General features: G+C 44.5%; 1 protein-coding gene across 2 annotated transcripts in view; it reads left to right on the plus strand.

Moving 5' to 3' along the window:
- Positions 1–1,964: 1,964 nt before the first annotated feature.
- Positions 1,965–14,681, plus strand: part of STX6 (syntaxin 6) — a 51,670-nt gene continuing 38,953 nt past the window's right edge. For both annotated transcript variants that reach the window (XR_007148107.1, XM_047840331.1), the window contains exon 1: positions 1,965–2,241. Coding sequence is in view for 1 of the 2 variants with exons in the window: in XM_047840331.1 (XP_047696287.1) it covers positions 2,207–2,241 (35 nt within the window). In the remaining variant the exon portion in view is untranslated. The remainder of the gene's footprint in view (positions 2,242–14,681) is intronic.

The raw sequence follows: 14,681 nt of genomic DNA on the forward strand, positions 1-14,681 counted from the left end.
CCAAAAGTTTCTCTTCCCCACAACTGACCTCACTGCTCCTGCAGGAGACCCTGCAGGGTCTAAGAAGCACAGAACCTTTCACCTCTTGGCTCCCTAGCCTCACTTAATCTCTCATGTCTAGGTGTCCTTTTTTTTTTGTCCTTCCTAGAAAACATCTATCAGATTCACCCCTTCCTCTCCCTTTGTCACCCGCTAGACCCCAAGACCTGACATTTATTGCCCACCTGCCTGTACTCACTAACCTTTGTCTTACATTTTTCCTTGAGCTCTTTTTTCTGGCTTACCTCTTAACTCAGGCAAATGAAACCCCAAAGCACTCCTGACAGCTCTGAAGAGAACGCCCACTGGCCCAGACCACCAAGCCCTTTTGAGCTAACCACGTGCCCCACCCCCACCCCCACCCCCGCCCCAACCTTGTGCCTGAGAACATGGACCATGGAGTAACCTCTGGAATGACCTACAACTACCTTTATGACATTATAATACTAAAATATCTGCCCAAGGAGGAGCCTCAGACTCATTTACATAACATACAATGTCCATATAGGGCATGTTTCCTTAAGGTGCATGGGCAACCTTATGCCTGCCTCCACATACGATGATGAGGCTTCCCTATCTAAATATTCATCCTAGCTTAGAACAAAATCAACTCATTCACCCTCTCTTGGGGAGCCATCACTTTGGAAGCCCTTTCTTATTTGCTGCAAATTAAAGTTTTCTTTGAGCAACTACTCAACATGGTGCAGTTTGGGACTCACCTAGGAGCAAACTCACATTGGTTTGGTCACACCTTTACAAGTGCTGCCTCACTCTTTGGGGGCCTTGGGGTTTACATGCATTTTTATTTAACATTCACAATAATCCACAAGCCAAAAATTATTATTCACATTTTGTAGATAAGAAACTGAATAATAGAACCCAGGTTCAAACGGATTTTGTCTAGCTCTGAGGACTCTACCATCTCCAAAGACTGGTGACCTTCAGCAAGTCACTTAATCTCCAAGAGTCTCAGACTTCTCATTTGTAAAATGGGGATAATGACAGTAATTACCTTATTATTAGAGCAACTGAGATAACACTTAGTACAGTGCCTGACACACAGTAAGTGCTCAGAGATAATTAGCAATTAGAGTTCACAAAGCCTATATAGCATACACAGAATGAGTTGGCTAATTGTTCTGACCAAAATGCTATCTGAAGAGCTCTTGAACTATAGCTGGGAAGAAACTGCCATACGTGGTCTCTTCGTAATCCCTCAAAGGTGCTCTCCCCAGGGAAGCACTGTATGCTGTATGAAAAAATTACCTTACTGTTCACCTGCGCAATGCACACATTAGAAAATACATCCAGTCTGGTGGAAAGTGCACAGAATCTATGGCTGTGCCCTGTCAGGTGTGTAACCATGGGAAATCTTGAAATGTCTGAGCTTTGTCATTTACAAATTGGAAATAATTCCTTCCCCCCAAGAATATTGAGATAACGCACATACAGCCTTTAGGACATTGCGGGACACATAGTTAAGACCCACATAAAGGAATTGTGCAACTTTATCATAGTCAGATAATGTTATATGAGCTCGTTTTAATGCAAGTCGAGGACGAGATGGATTTATAAATCATATGTTATCAAAATCAAGTGTTAAAAGTATAGGAAAGGTAAAAGGATTGTGCAAATCAGGTACTGGGGTGTATGTCTTGAAAACCTAACCAACCCCAAGGGGGGAGCGAGCAGCACCTCCCCTGAAACCTGAGTAGGGAGGCGGGGGAACACCGGCCCTCCACCCACCCCAGAGCCCCGCCTCCAGGGTTGCTCGACGCGGCGCCCAGGCTCCGCCGACGGGAGGCGGGGCCGGCCCTGGTCACGTGAGCGCGGGTGCGGAAGTGGTGCAGAGGACCCGTGTTCGTGGTTGGACGAGGCCGCAGGTCCCGGGGGCGGGGTCAAGTCTGCCAGACGCGCCGGGAGGAGCCGGGGGTGGAGGCAGGCGCGGGGGCCGGCGTCGGAGACTGGGATTTGGTCTTCTGGGCGATCGATTGCTGGACCAGCGGCGGTCCCGTGCTCCCCGGCCTGCGCGCGCCAGCTGCTCTGGGTTCCCCAGGCCGAGGCGCCGGCGGCTGCGGCAGGCCGGTGTGGTGGGGAGAGGGAGGCTCGGAGGGCGCGGGCGCCCGGTGCACGGAGCAGGCGTGAGGCAGCCGGGGGCCGGGACGCCATGTCCATGGAGGACCCCTTCTTTGTGGTGAAAGGGTGAGTGTCCCCGCGGTCTCCACTGGAGGAGGAGGTGGCCGTGTTGCCAGCCCGCACCTCCCCGCTCTCCTCGCCGGAGGGGGAGGGGAGACAAGTGGAGGCTAGGGAGGGGACAGTGGGGACGGCTTAGCCTGCAGGGCCATGACCAAGCGTCCAGAGACATCCCTTCCCAGTCCTACCTGGACTGTGAAAACCATGTCCCCAGCCAAGCCCCTGGGGAAGGAGGTCCTCTTTGGCCTGTGCGCCGAGATACAACTTATTTGGGGTTCGAGGGGACCAGCAGCTCTGCAGGTGGGGAGGGAGACGCGCGTCCTAGCCCCAACTGGGGCTCCGGTGGAGCACGGGGCCCTACTTCGAAGGAGGGAAAACAGCATCTGGGCAGGAAAAGGGAAATGGCCCTCCTGAGCTTTGTAGTTGGCGTTGATGGGGGTGAGTTCCCATTGTCCATTGAGTTTGGAGCTCTGGCCCGCAGACTGGTGAGACCACAACATGCCCAGAGGCGCCTGAGCACGTTTGCAGGCTGGGCTGCGGGGGAGCACGGCTCCGGAAGACAACTCAATTCAGTGGGGGCGTTTTTACTGAGTAATGTGAGGGGAGGAAAGCAGCCGTTCGAACTCGGCGATGATGTTGGAAGGAAAACAAAATGAAATCAGCCAAACTAAACTTTCCTCAGCTTTATATTAGCAACTGGGATTTTCCCACAGTGCTAAAGGAAGTGAGCGCTTTCTTTTTAACTCCCTGATTTCATCCAGGCTATTTGACAGGTTCCCCCCATTCTTATCCAGCCTTTCAGAACAGAACTGCCTTAACTTTTCCCTATGAGCTGTCCTGACTCCATCTTTGATTGCTTGATTGTTTGGAGGTAGAAACTTGGTTTGCACTTTGTTGTATTATCTTTGTAGCCATTAAGAAAGATGGATTCTTATGTTGTTGTAACTTGTCACTTCTATGTTTTAAGTGTTAGACATAAAAAAAAAAAAAAATCTGAGAACTACTAAATTCCCAGAAGATCAGTACTAGTAATCACGAAGTGTCCCTTTGCTTGCAACTAGTTGCTACTAGCTTCCTATTTCTGTAGTGGTAAAAGCTGACCAGTTGCTTGAGTGTGTTTTTTAAGGATTCTTCTCAGAAAATTCACATGGTACTTTAGGTGAAGGACTTTGTTATCCATGATACAGTAAAATCTATACACTTCTTAACGTTTTCTTAAAAGGGGTTTCTTCATCTTACTTTAAGGTAGATGGGAAAGTGACGAGTTGTAGATTGATTAGTAATATGTGGCTCTCTGCTTGGAAAATGTGTTATTTGTTGGAAGGATTAGTTTCGGGGTTCATTTTTAAATATCAAAGCCGTGTGTCTTTTCCTTAAAGGGATGTTCTTAATGCTTAGGTTGCAAAGGTTGTCTCTGGCAGTGGAAAGCAGAGAGAATCAGAAATTGTTTGATTTTTAATGGAATTTGCAAAAATGCTAAATTGCCCTGCCATCTTGGCCTTTTTTTTCCTGATAGTATCTAATACATTCTACCAATGCTTGCTCACTGATTAGATATCACTGTTGTATTGGAACACTGGCCTGGATTGTTGGTTGACTTTATATCATGTTAGCTCATGCCCTTAAGGTGTCTGAAGAAAGAGATTCACAATACTTCCAGACTGTGAGAGAATATTTGGGGAGCCATGTACCTCTATTTATTAATATTGAAAATGTATTGCACGGTGTAGAAAAATTAGATGCCTAAGTTATGGCTCTTAGCCTAGCAGCTATGGTTCTGAGAAGCAACTCACCCCAAAATTAAGTAGAAATGACAGGTGATAAATTAAGCGCTGAAGCGAATGCTACAGAAGATTAAGTGCCCCAGTAGTTCTGAGAAAAGCTACTCATTAGAAATGGTTATGATTGGAAAAGCTTTTAGAGATAGTAGTAGGTCTTGGATTAGGTTTTGAAGATGGGTAGAATTTAGTGAATTCAGGCCCGAGTCTCATCTGGACTCTTACTAAAATGAGTCTCTTAATTGGTCTGCCTGCTTCTGGTCATCTGCCTTTGGTTCTATTGGATCAGAGCTGTCTAAAATATAACGTGAGCCATATATGCCATTTGATATTTTCTAGTAGCCATGTTAAAAACTAAAAAGAAACAGGTGAAATTAATATTAATGTCATCTTTAATATAATCAAAATATTTCAGCATGTGATTATTATAAAGATTATAATGGCGGGTGCCTGGGTAGCTCAGTCGGTTAAGTGTCTGGCTTCAGCTCAGGTCATGGTCTCTTGGTCCATGAGTTCAAACCCTGCATCAGGCTCTGTGCTGACAGCTCAGAGCCTGGAGCCTGCTTTGGATGCTGTGTCTCCCCCTTTGTCTGCCCCTCCTCCCCTCACACTCTGTCTCTCTCAAAAATAAACATAAAAGAGAAGATTATAATGGGATATTTTATTTTTTTGTACCTGGTCTTCAAATTTGGTGTCTATTTTACACGTATAGTACAGCTCAATTTGGACACTAAATTTGCATCAGAAATCTTTGATCTGTATTTAGACTTCATTAAATTTATACTTGAAAAAGCAGATTCACATACCCAAATATTTCAAACATACTTAAAAATTTTCCAGTAACTGAATGGCGTATGAGTTTTTAAATTTAAATTGATTGAAATAAAAAAAATCAGTTCCTTCATCCTACTGGTGCATTGCAAGTGGTCACCTGTGGAGCCCATATTGGGTTCTAGCTCTTCTAGAACCCAAGCAGGGGTTTCCTACTTCACATCTTTTAGTGGCTGCCTGTTGCCTACAGAACAAAGTCCAAACACTTCATGGCCAGTATGATCCAGCCGTCCTTTCCCCTCCGCCCACTCTGCCTACCCTCAGCTCAGAGCTCCCACAACGTCAGACTCAGTATGGTGAGTCTGACCCGATACTGGGCGCTCTTACTTCACACGCACCCACTCTGCCTGGTTCACCCACTAAGCTTTGAAGATTCAGTGTAAGCATCTGCACTGCCTCCAGGAAGTGCTTCCCTTGCCCCTCTTCCTCTGGCTGTCTTTCATTATTAGACTATGAGCTCTGAGGGTTGGGGCTGTTTATTTTTCCTGTACTTCCAACCCAGCACTTTGAATATACAGCATAAATGTTAAATAAATACTCAAAGGTGGTGGTGGTTGTGGTGGTGGTGCTTAAGGAGTAGTGAGTCATGGGTGGGAACGCTGCCAGCAAGGGCCCTGAGATGGGCATTGTGTATTAGAAATTATCAAGGAGAGCATCTCAGGTGTGTAGGAAGTTTATTTGGGGGAAGTAATAATAATAACGAACGTTTAGGGGACGCAACTCCTATCCAGGCAGTTTGTGCTAAGTAAGCACTATCAAATTTTTCACTTGATAAGAGCAGCTCTGTGATGTGAGTACTAGCCACATTTTAGAGATGAGGACCTGAGGAAGCATAGAGGGGTTAAGTTATTTGCCTAGGGTTACACAGCTAACAAGTAGTAGACCCAGGATTCAAATTTGAACTGCCTAGTTCTACTCACACTGTTAATATTTCACAGTATAGGTAGAATAGGGTCAAGGAGAGTCTCATTTTGAAGCCATGGGAGATTTTTAAATCTAGGAAATGGTGTGAAATTAGTTTTTGGTTTTTTTTAGGAATACTAATTTGATGGTAGTGTTGGATACATCAATGTGAGGAAAGATTAAGAAGGGGACCAGATAGAAAGCTGTTTTAATCTAAATGTGTAGTTCTTAATGCCTGGATGTTTGAGGCTAGTTTTGTGGGGTTTGAACACTATCAACGAACGTCCTGTTCAGAGGAGAATCCCAGAACACAGGAGAAAATGACCACAATGGGGCAGCTGAGCTCTTAGGACACATGAAGCCAGCCTCTACCTGGAGTAGACCTTCGTAGTGGTATTTACACCACCAGACTCGGTCCCTGAAACTCCAGGTTTTACTGAATCACCTCTAGCCTGCCCTTAACCTAGCCTCTCTGGTGGATCCTCTCCATGCGTTCTCACTGGGTGAGATTGATTATTCCCATTATGTCAGGTACTCTGTGCACATCCAGGTCAGTCTGACCCCACTCTCTTCCCCCTCGCTCCCAATGCCTGACCAGGCCTTCCTCCTCTTAGCCCTCTACTCCTGACTCTGCATTCTCCTTCGTCCCATGTCCACTAGGCATTGTGTTCGGTCAGTGCCATCCCTTAGCTATCTCTAGAATCTTATCTCCCTCTTTAGTTACGGTTCTTCTACCCTGGTTCATGTCCTTGTTCTCTCCTACCTGGACTCGTGTAAGCAACTTCTTCAGCAAGCTTCCCACTGCTACCAGATGTGTCCACAGGGACACGGTCAGATCATTTCTCTATTCAGAATCTTTTATTCTAAAATATTGAGGGTCTGTTTTGTGTGCCAGGAGCTGAGGGTATAGAGCAGCGAACAAACAACGTCCCATCGTTATGGAGCTTACATTCTAAGGACAGGAAACGAACAAATATGTGGTATGTCAGGTGGTGATAAGTTCAGTGAGAATAAAGCTGGGTGAAGAGAAAGGGAAAGTGGATTCTGGGTGTAATTTTTCTCTTTCTCTGACTTCAGGAAGCAGTGAAGTTTGGTGAAAGAACTGGTTTTTGGTGATCAGGCTGACTCAATGTTGAGATCTCACCTATCAATTATTTGGTGTAACTTTTGGCAAGTTAATTCTCCTCTTTGAGTCTATTTGTACAAAATGTCTTAGCAAGGTACAAAATTGGCTTAACAATACCTGCTTTATTAGTTGTAAGGTATTAAATGAGTTAATGCATGTAACTTGGCCTAGCAGTTGGGGGCACATATTAAATGCCCAACAGACATTCTCTTTTAAATGTTTCCATCCAAATTGGCTGCCCTTTCTGAGAGGAAAACCCTGGTTTTTGAGTAACATTTAAAATAATGTTAGAGGAATATATGCTTCTTTTGGAAAATTAGGAAACAAAAATATAAAAAGGAAAATAAATATTTATTGAGGAAACTGGGTGGCTTAGTCGGTTAAGGATCTGACTCTTGATTTCAGCTCAAGTCATGATCTCATGGTTGTGACCTCGAGCCCTGTGTCAGGCTCCTCACCGACGGTGTGGAGCCTGCGTGGGATTGTCCCACCCTCTCTCTGTACCCCTCCCCTTCTCACACACACTCTCTCTCTCTCTTTCACAAAAGAAATAAACCTTAAAAAATTTACTGAAATGCCACCATCCAGAAATAATTCATTAAAATTTTGGTGTCTTTTTTTTAATGCTTATTTATTTTGAGAGAGAGAGAGAAAACGGGGAGGGGCAGAGAGCAAGGGAAAGAGAGAATCCCAAGCAGGCCCCTAGCCTTCAGCACAGAGCCCCCAACTCGATCTTGTGAATCAGTGAGATCATAACCTGAGCTGAAATTGTGACCTGACCTGAAATCAAGAGTCAGATACTTAACCCACTCAGCCACCCAGGCACTCCTTTTGGTGTCTTTTTTGATCTTTATTTCTATTAATAGTTTTAGGCAATACTACTAATAGAGTTTTTGATCTCTTACTATATTATCAGGCACTGTTCTAAGAACCTAATAGGAATTATCTTTTTAATCCTTATGAAGTAAGTAGTAGTACTATTATCATTTCACAAAGGAAGAAAATGAAACTTAGAGAGTAAAAAAAAAAAAAAAACAAAAAAGAAAACTTCAAGCTTATAAGCTTATCTGTGGAAAGGCTGGGATTTATATAGAAGTGTATTATTATTATATTATTTAGTAATTGTTTAGAAATTGGAATCATACTGTTTTAAATCTTTTAATCTGTACTTTTTATATCCTTTAAATGTCTTCAGTGAGGAGGGCTTTTAATGACTCTGTTGTATTTTGTCGTACAAATTTAATATAGTTTATTACCCAGGATGACAGTTGTGATGTTTCTGATTTTTCACTATTACAATTAATGTAGTGGCAAAGAGAATGCCTGACAGGTTTTTATTGCTGTTTCTGATTATTCCCATAGCCTGGGTTCCTGTAGTAGAATTGCTAATTCAGAGAGTATGCACACTTAAAAAAAAATGTTTATTTATTTTTGAGAGGAGCAGGGAGGGGCAGAGAGAGAGGGAGACACAGAATCCCAAAGCAGGCTCCAGGCTCTGAGCTGTCAGCACCAAGCCCGATGCAGGGCTTGAACCCACAGACCCTGAGATCATGACCCGAGCCGAAGTCGGTTGCTTAACCGACTGAGCCACTCAGGTACCCCAGAGAGTATGCACATTTTTAAAGTTTTTGGTACATACTACCGGATTGCCCTCCAGAATACACCCCTATCTCCACTCTGTCCCTCACCCCACCCATTTCCCTTAATCTCTTAATAGTACTGGGATTCTCATTTTAAGAAATCTGTACTAAATTGTGAGGTGAAAAAAATACCGTATTTGAATCCTATTTCATCTTTGTATTCAGTAGGGACGCATGCAGTACTTGTTTGATGAGTTTTGGATTCTGTATTTTTCCCCTATCTTGTTGGCAACCTTTTAGAATTTGTGACTTCTAACCGAAGAGGCCAAGAAAACCACAACATTGAGCATTGGGTATGAGAGTCTCTTGGTACCAAGTGAGCCTCTCCTATAGGTAAAAGGCACGAATGTTGTGGCTCCTTAATATTTTGCTGTTTGGGAGGCTTTGTGCACCTGAATAAGGATAATTTCTAGGTTCTTGGCTGTGGATCAATGTTGAGATAATGGCATAAGTGAGCAGATGAGCAGTATGGTGTATGTTGTGTTGTGTTCTCTAGCCAGCACCTGTCTCTGCAGCTAGATTGTGCGTTCCTTGAAGGCAGGCCTTGTGTATTTTATTCACAATGTTGAGAAAACTATTAGTATAATCACTGAAAAAAATCACTTGTTTGTAGAGTAGTTTTAATCTAATAAATTTGAATATAAGTCAAATCTCATTTTCTACTTTTTTAATTTCTATTTTTTAACATTTATTTATTTTTGAGAGACAGAGAAAGACAGAGTGTGAGTGGGGGAAGGGCAGAGAGAGAGGGAGACAGAATCTGAAGCAGGCTCCAGGCTCTGAGCTGTCAACACCGAGCCAGACGCAGGGCTCAAACCCACGAACTGTGACATCATGACCTGAGCCGAAGTCGGATGCTTAACCTACTGAGCCACCCAGGCACCTCTCATTTTCTACTTTTTAAAAATCAGAATCAGATGTTTCACTATAAAAACAGCCTTGCAAACATTTGTTACAAATTTATCCAATGCCTAATACTATATTTGGCTGAAATTATAGTCTCATTGGAGAATGCTATACAGAAACGCAGAGGAGTGCAGGCGAAAGACAGTATGCATTGTGTGTAAGATTTTGGAAGAGAGTTAAGATGCCGTGGAGAGTAAAAAAAGTAAAGACCCCAGTGGGAATGTTGGTCAATAACATTTTAGTGAAGCAAGTATAGGGTCTCAATCTGGGCCTTAAGGAAATGTCTGCTTTTCATTTGCAGAGATGTAGGGACTCTTGGCTGGGGAAGCAGCAAGCAGAAGTCTGGAGCCAGGAATGAGAAAGGGGAGGATGGGAAGGAGACCTGCCAAGTGACACAGATTTTGTTTTAATGAGAAATCAGGTTGGATATTAAAGTCGGCCAGTTTGGGGGAGGAAGGTGTGGAATACCCAGCTGAAAGAGTTTCAATTTAATCTGTTTCCTGTTACAAGTTCCTAATCAGGAGGCAGTTTTAACTAGCAGTTACTGTTCACTTGCCTTTGGGCAAACAACTGTTAAGGGCTCAAACCCAGGTGTTCTGATTCCACAAAGAAAATAGATTGTCTGGAGGCTTAGCAGAGATGGGATTGAATAGGTCTTGGTGCTGGAAGGCGCCTCATAGTCAGGGTCAGAAGCATTTGAGGCAAACAGCCAAGATGCCCAAGCCCCATTCTCCTATTTGTTCAACGAGTGCAGACTAGATATCTTGAAAGTTCCTTCCAGATCTAAAATCCAGTGATTGGGCTTCAGTAGAAGCTGTGCAAGGTGAGAAGTTTAAGAGGAAAAGCGTCTAGACAAGTTTCAAGTCTTGGAAGATAGTGGCGCCATTGACTGAAAAGGGGAAGTTAGAAAGGGATGCAGACGTTTTTTGTTTTATCTTTTTAATACTTGCTTTTTTTTTTTTTTTTTTGTAGGCAGGATAGGATTAGTTTGGTTTTAGGCAAATAGAATGGTCCTATGGGCAGCTGAAAATATAGGAATTAATCCTGGGTGAGTGGCTAAAGTTGGTAATGCAGTTGGGGAGTCATCAGCTTAAAGGGACATTTTGAACCTGTGAGTAAAAAAATCTATAAAAAGTGCTGAGAGGGGCACCTGGGGGGATCAGTCAGTTAAGCTTCTGACTCTTGATTTTGGCTCAGGTTGTGATCTCATGGTCATGGGATTGAGCCCCATGTCGGGCTTTGTGCTGAGGCTGCTTAAGATTCTCCCTCTCCCTCGGCCCCTCCCCCTCCTCCCACCTGCTTGCTCTCTTTCTCTCTCTGTGAAAAGAAAAAAAGTGCTCAGAAACACTGGGACCAAGTGGAGGAAGAGGAAAGAGAAAACTGGTAGAAACTAGAAGAGCACAATGACACAAAAGCAAAGGAAGTGAGAGTTTCAAGAAAACAGGCTGTGGTGGCAAGTACCTTGAAAGTGAGCACGAGTGCAAGCCACTCGTGACTTTGACCTGCAGTGTCATTGGTAGTATCCCTGGGGAGTTGTGGAAGCAGCAGCAAATTGAGGTCAAAATTGTATATAACTGCAGGTGACTAAGCAGAGGCAATTTCTCCCCCACAAGAGTAATTGCAAAAGGTATCACAGTACAGTTGAATTTGGAAATGAAGTGAGGTCAAGTGAAAGGAGAGTGTGTGCTTTTCCCCTTAAATACAAAAGATGTGAGTGTGGAAGTCAAGCAGTAACCGGAGCTCCTCTCTCACCCTGCACGAGGGATTGGTGGCAGAACGAGGTTGGTAGGATATGGGGCGGGCCGGTGATATGGTTACAGGCGTTTCATTACTAGAGTGGAAACCATGTGCCTTTCGTAGTATATTGATGAAACAGGAACCTGTCGGTAGAGTCATGCAGAACGAGGGCTGCCCCAGATACCGGTATTGGGGCAGATTGTATTTGTCCAAAGGTGGCCACCCCAGTATACATCTTGCCCCATTTGCTTTTCTCTGATTGCAAAGCTGGCATTCTTCTGTCAAGCTGGGATCCTTTCCCTTGAACCTGGGCAGACCTTTGTAACTGCCTCACCCGACAGAGCGAGGGGGAAATGACACTGCTTGACTCCTGAAGCTCAGGTCCTAAAGGACAACCAGCACAGCTTCTGCCTGTATCTCTCTGACCCAGGACACAAGCCTTGGGGGTCCTGAGCTAACATGGGAAGAGTGCAGCTGTACTGAAGCCGCAAGGGAGACATGTGGACAGACGGCATAGACACCAAAGAGCACATGTTCTTGCCACCCCAGACATGGTGGAGCAGGGACCAGCCGTCTCCTCCGTGTTCGGCACGATTTCCCGACCCACAGAGTCCACGAGCATAATAACTGGTTGTTTTACACCTCTAAGTTTTGGGACGGTTGTTACACAACCACCGTAACTGGAACAGATGCCAATTCAGAGTCTGTCAGCATGATCTGAGAAGAAAGGAGAAATCAGAAGGCTGCTTGCTGGGTGTTGCAGCTCCAATTATCCTACAACTTGTTGGTGTAGCTGAATGGAAGATTCTGCGAAACTCAAAATCCCTAATGGCTGAGATGCTCCTTCCTCCAACTTTACTGATAAACTTGGTGAGATGTGGATGAGAAAACTTTGTGATTTTTATGGACATCTGGATGTATTGCCTTTAACCCTAGAGGTTGGATGGGAGGGTGGGCCCTTCCGTATGGTGGAACAGACTGGAACGTTGTATGGGAGAGGCTCAGCTAGCAACGACAGGGTTAGTGTTTGCCTGGCTTCGGAAACAAACTAGGTTAGTTCTGACGGTGTCAACTTTTTATTTATAATGAATGGAAGACTCTGGTTTCCAAAGCTTTGATGACTTCATTTTTGCCCCAAAGATACATTCTTCAAAGATACAGACTGTGTTCTCACTTTTGACAGTTATTTACCTCTAGTTCCCTGGGCATTGAGGTGGATTACAGCAAAGGACCTTCATTCTGGTGTTCTTGGAATTTAATCCACTAGGATATGACAAGTCCCATGATTTTGATTGACCATTTGGTGGACAGCGATGGGGAAGAGCTTCATCCCTAGCATTTTCCAACACTGTGACTCTCATTGCCCATGAAATGTGTAAGACAGAACCGACTTTGGAAACATCTGCAACAGATGTGGCAGCAGAAAATCGGCCTGACTGTTGTGGAGACCTTCTCTGGGTCAAGAGCTAAACCTGTAATTCCTAGGAAAATAATTAGCGAGGTTTTTTTTTTTTTTAATTTTTTTTTTTCAACGTTTATTTATTTTTGGGACAGAGAGAGACAGAGCATGAACGGGGGAGGGGCAGAGAGAGAGGGAGACACAGAATCGGAAACAGGCTCCAGGCTCTGAGCCATCAGCCCAGAGCCTGACGCGGGGCTCGAACTCACAGACCGCGAGATCGTGACCTGGCTGAAGTCGGACGCTTAACCGACTGCGCCACCCAGGCGCCCCAATTAGCGAGTTTTTGGTGAAACGGTGCCAGACATGATTCCCAGTGCTGTTGGTGAGCAGATTGTTATTAACCAGGAAGTTTGTTAAGCCAAAGAGCTCCAAAAATTCAAGGTATACCTGGCCCCTCATGGAAAGTTCTGGGTGTCAGACTTCAGTTGTCCCCATCACACAGTTGAAAGAAAAACCTCAAATAGATAGACCAGACTTTACAGGAAAAAGATAGCAATATTTTGTGATTTTGACCTTTTTGGAGACCATAGACAAAAGTAGATCGCTGCTGCCTGGGAAGTCAGCAGCTGCTGCTGTTTGGTCAGGGTGCCGTGTTCCTCACAGGGTAAAGTGCTCCTCACGGGGTGTGGTGCTCCTCCCAGGGTGCCATGTTCACATGGGCTGTGCTGGACTTGGCGGGGGGGGGGAGTACCTAACTAGTCAGTTCTTAGAGAAACAGCTCCTCCCCCCCCACCCCCCGCCCTTGCTGAGAAAGGAATGTGAAGAAAACTCAGTGGGCTCTCTTCTTTCTCGTTAAAACCCTCACAGATCTGAAGCAGATGACGTTGTTATATACTCCTCTTTTTTTCTCTCTCTCTCCTCTGTTCTGTTAATTGATTTACTGGGGATGCCTAGTGATTTTAAATATTCAGCTCCAGATATTTACAAATGGTTGTTAATTGAGTTGTGTCACTAGAGTCTTGCACATTTATTGGGTGTGTCTTGTGGCTCTTGAAACTGTTCAGAAATCCCAAGTTCTTTGGAAAATTCTGGTTACCATTAATATTTGGCGTAAAAAAGAATTTGTGCCACATGTTGTTTTCTATTCTCCTTTCAGGCCTTCTTTTCCAGGCTGATGCTAAGCTGACATGAAGTTGGGAGATGTTTTAAACTTCGAGTGACCCCTCTAGCTGCTCTTAAAATGGGATTCCTTGACACACGGCAGGTTCTGGCTTTTCAAGATTTGAACCATTGCCGATAGTTCCCATTTTTGTAATTCTTTGAAACGTGTGTCTTAGAAATGCAGTCTAATGCCTACTTTGCCTTTCTTTTGTCTGTGCCACTAACTGATAGCTAAAGATGAAACTTATTGAAAAACAAGAGATTGAGAGTGGAATAAGCCAGGTGACCAGTTGGGCCTGTGGGGTGTTGGATGTTATCCTGGAATTGCTTTGTGGCATTTTTCTGTTTCCTGCCATTTCTTTGATTACTTCTTCAGAACATGCTTAAGAGCTCCCTGATTTCACTCTGTGCTGCTAGGATTGAATCCATGCATGTGCCCCACCTCCCCCTCAAGTCTATCAGTGTCTTCAGAGTTATGGTTATGAAAGTGTGGTCCTTGAATCTCAAGGGGTTCCTGCCCCTCTCACAGAAGAGTCCCTTGGCTTAAAATGCTTTTCGTAATAAAACTCAGGTGTTGTTTGTTTTTTCCATTGTACTCACATTTACACCAATGTGCAGAAACCTGTGGCAGATAAAACTGTTGATCCCGTCACCTAAACCCAGGCCGTGGCACTACACCGGTCTGGTACTCGTTGTGTTCCTCCCTCACAGCAGGGGGGGTGGAGGGGGAGGTCATGTACCCTTAAGAATGCCCTTCCTGAAACAGTAAAAATTGTTAGTTGTGTCAAATCTATCCTTGAAGACCTTTCTTTCTTTCTTTCTCTCTTTCTCTCTTTCTTTCTTTTTGATGTTTGTTTTAGAGAGAGAGAGACGGAGCATGAGTGGGAGAGGGGCAGAGAGAGAGGGAGACACAGAATCCAAAGCAGGTTCCGGGCTCCGAGCTGTCTGCACAGAGCCCATCGTGG

This window comes from Prionailurus viverrinus, chromosome F1 (assembly GCF_022837055.1).
Source record: "Prionailurus viverrinus isolate Anna chromosome F1, UM_Priviv_1.0, whole genome shotgun sequence".
Lineage (NCBI taxonomy): Eukaryota > Metazoa > Chordata > Mammalia > Carnivora > Felidae > Prionailurus > Prionailurus viverrinus.